Consider the following 507-nt stretch of genomic DNA (forward strand, 5'->3'; position numbering starts at 1 on the left):
AAGGGGGGGGGGGCTGTTCCCGTGGCGGGCTGTCGTTACCGGGACTCGATCCGGGTATTTCTTGCGGATCTTCTCCCCCTCGCAGCGCCGTTTCTCGAACGGATGCTCCTCCTTATAGAGGAACTTCATGGCCGGGCCGGACCGGGCCGAACCGGGACGCTCCGAACCGGAAGCGGAGCGGAACTGAGGGCGCGGCCGCGCACTTCCGGTCTGTGCGTCGATTGCGCAGCGGGGCGGGAGGAGAACAGCGACACGCTGCGCCGTTGGCGTAAGTTGGGCGCTACTGCGCATGCGCACTGCGCCGATTGCGACATCTTACGGGCGTGACTGGCGGCACGCGGCGCGCTTTACGGCAGCACCGCGCGCTTTACGGCACCGCTGGGGCACTTTGCGACGGCGGCGTGGCGGCGCGCATGCGCAGTGCGGAAAGTATGACAAATCGACGAAACCGTAACAAAACAACGTAAAGAATCGGAACCAAACGGAATTTCCGCCCCGTTCATCCCG

At 64.9% G+C, this 507-nt stretch overlaps 1 protein-coding gene across 1 annotated transcript in view; it reads right to left on the reverse strand.

The window, feature by feature from the left end:
• Positions 1-252, reverse strand: part of GABARAP (GABA type A receptor-associated protein) — a 2,333-nt gene extending 2,081 nt beyond the window's left edge. The window contains exon 1 of the mRNA XM_015850883.2: positions 40-252. Within this exon, the coding sequence (XP_015706369.1) occupies positions 40-129 (90 nt within the window). The 5' untranslated portion in view covers positions 130-252. The remainder of the gene's footprint in view (positions 1-39) is intronic.
• Between the last annotated feature and the right edge of the window lie 255 nt (positions 253-507).

Source organism: Coturnix japonica, unplaced genomic scaffold, assembly GCF_001577835.2.
Source record: "Coturnix japonica isolate 7356 unplaced genomic scaffold, Coturnix japonica 2.1 chrUnrandom570, whole genome shotgun sequence".
NCBI classification, from domain to species: Eukaryota; Metazoa; Chordata; class Aves; order Galliformes; family Phasianidae; genus Coturnix; species Coturnix japonica.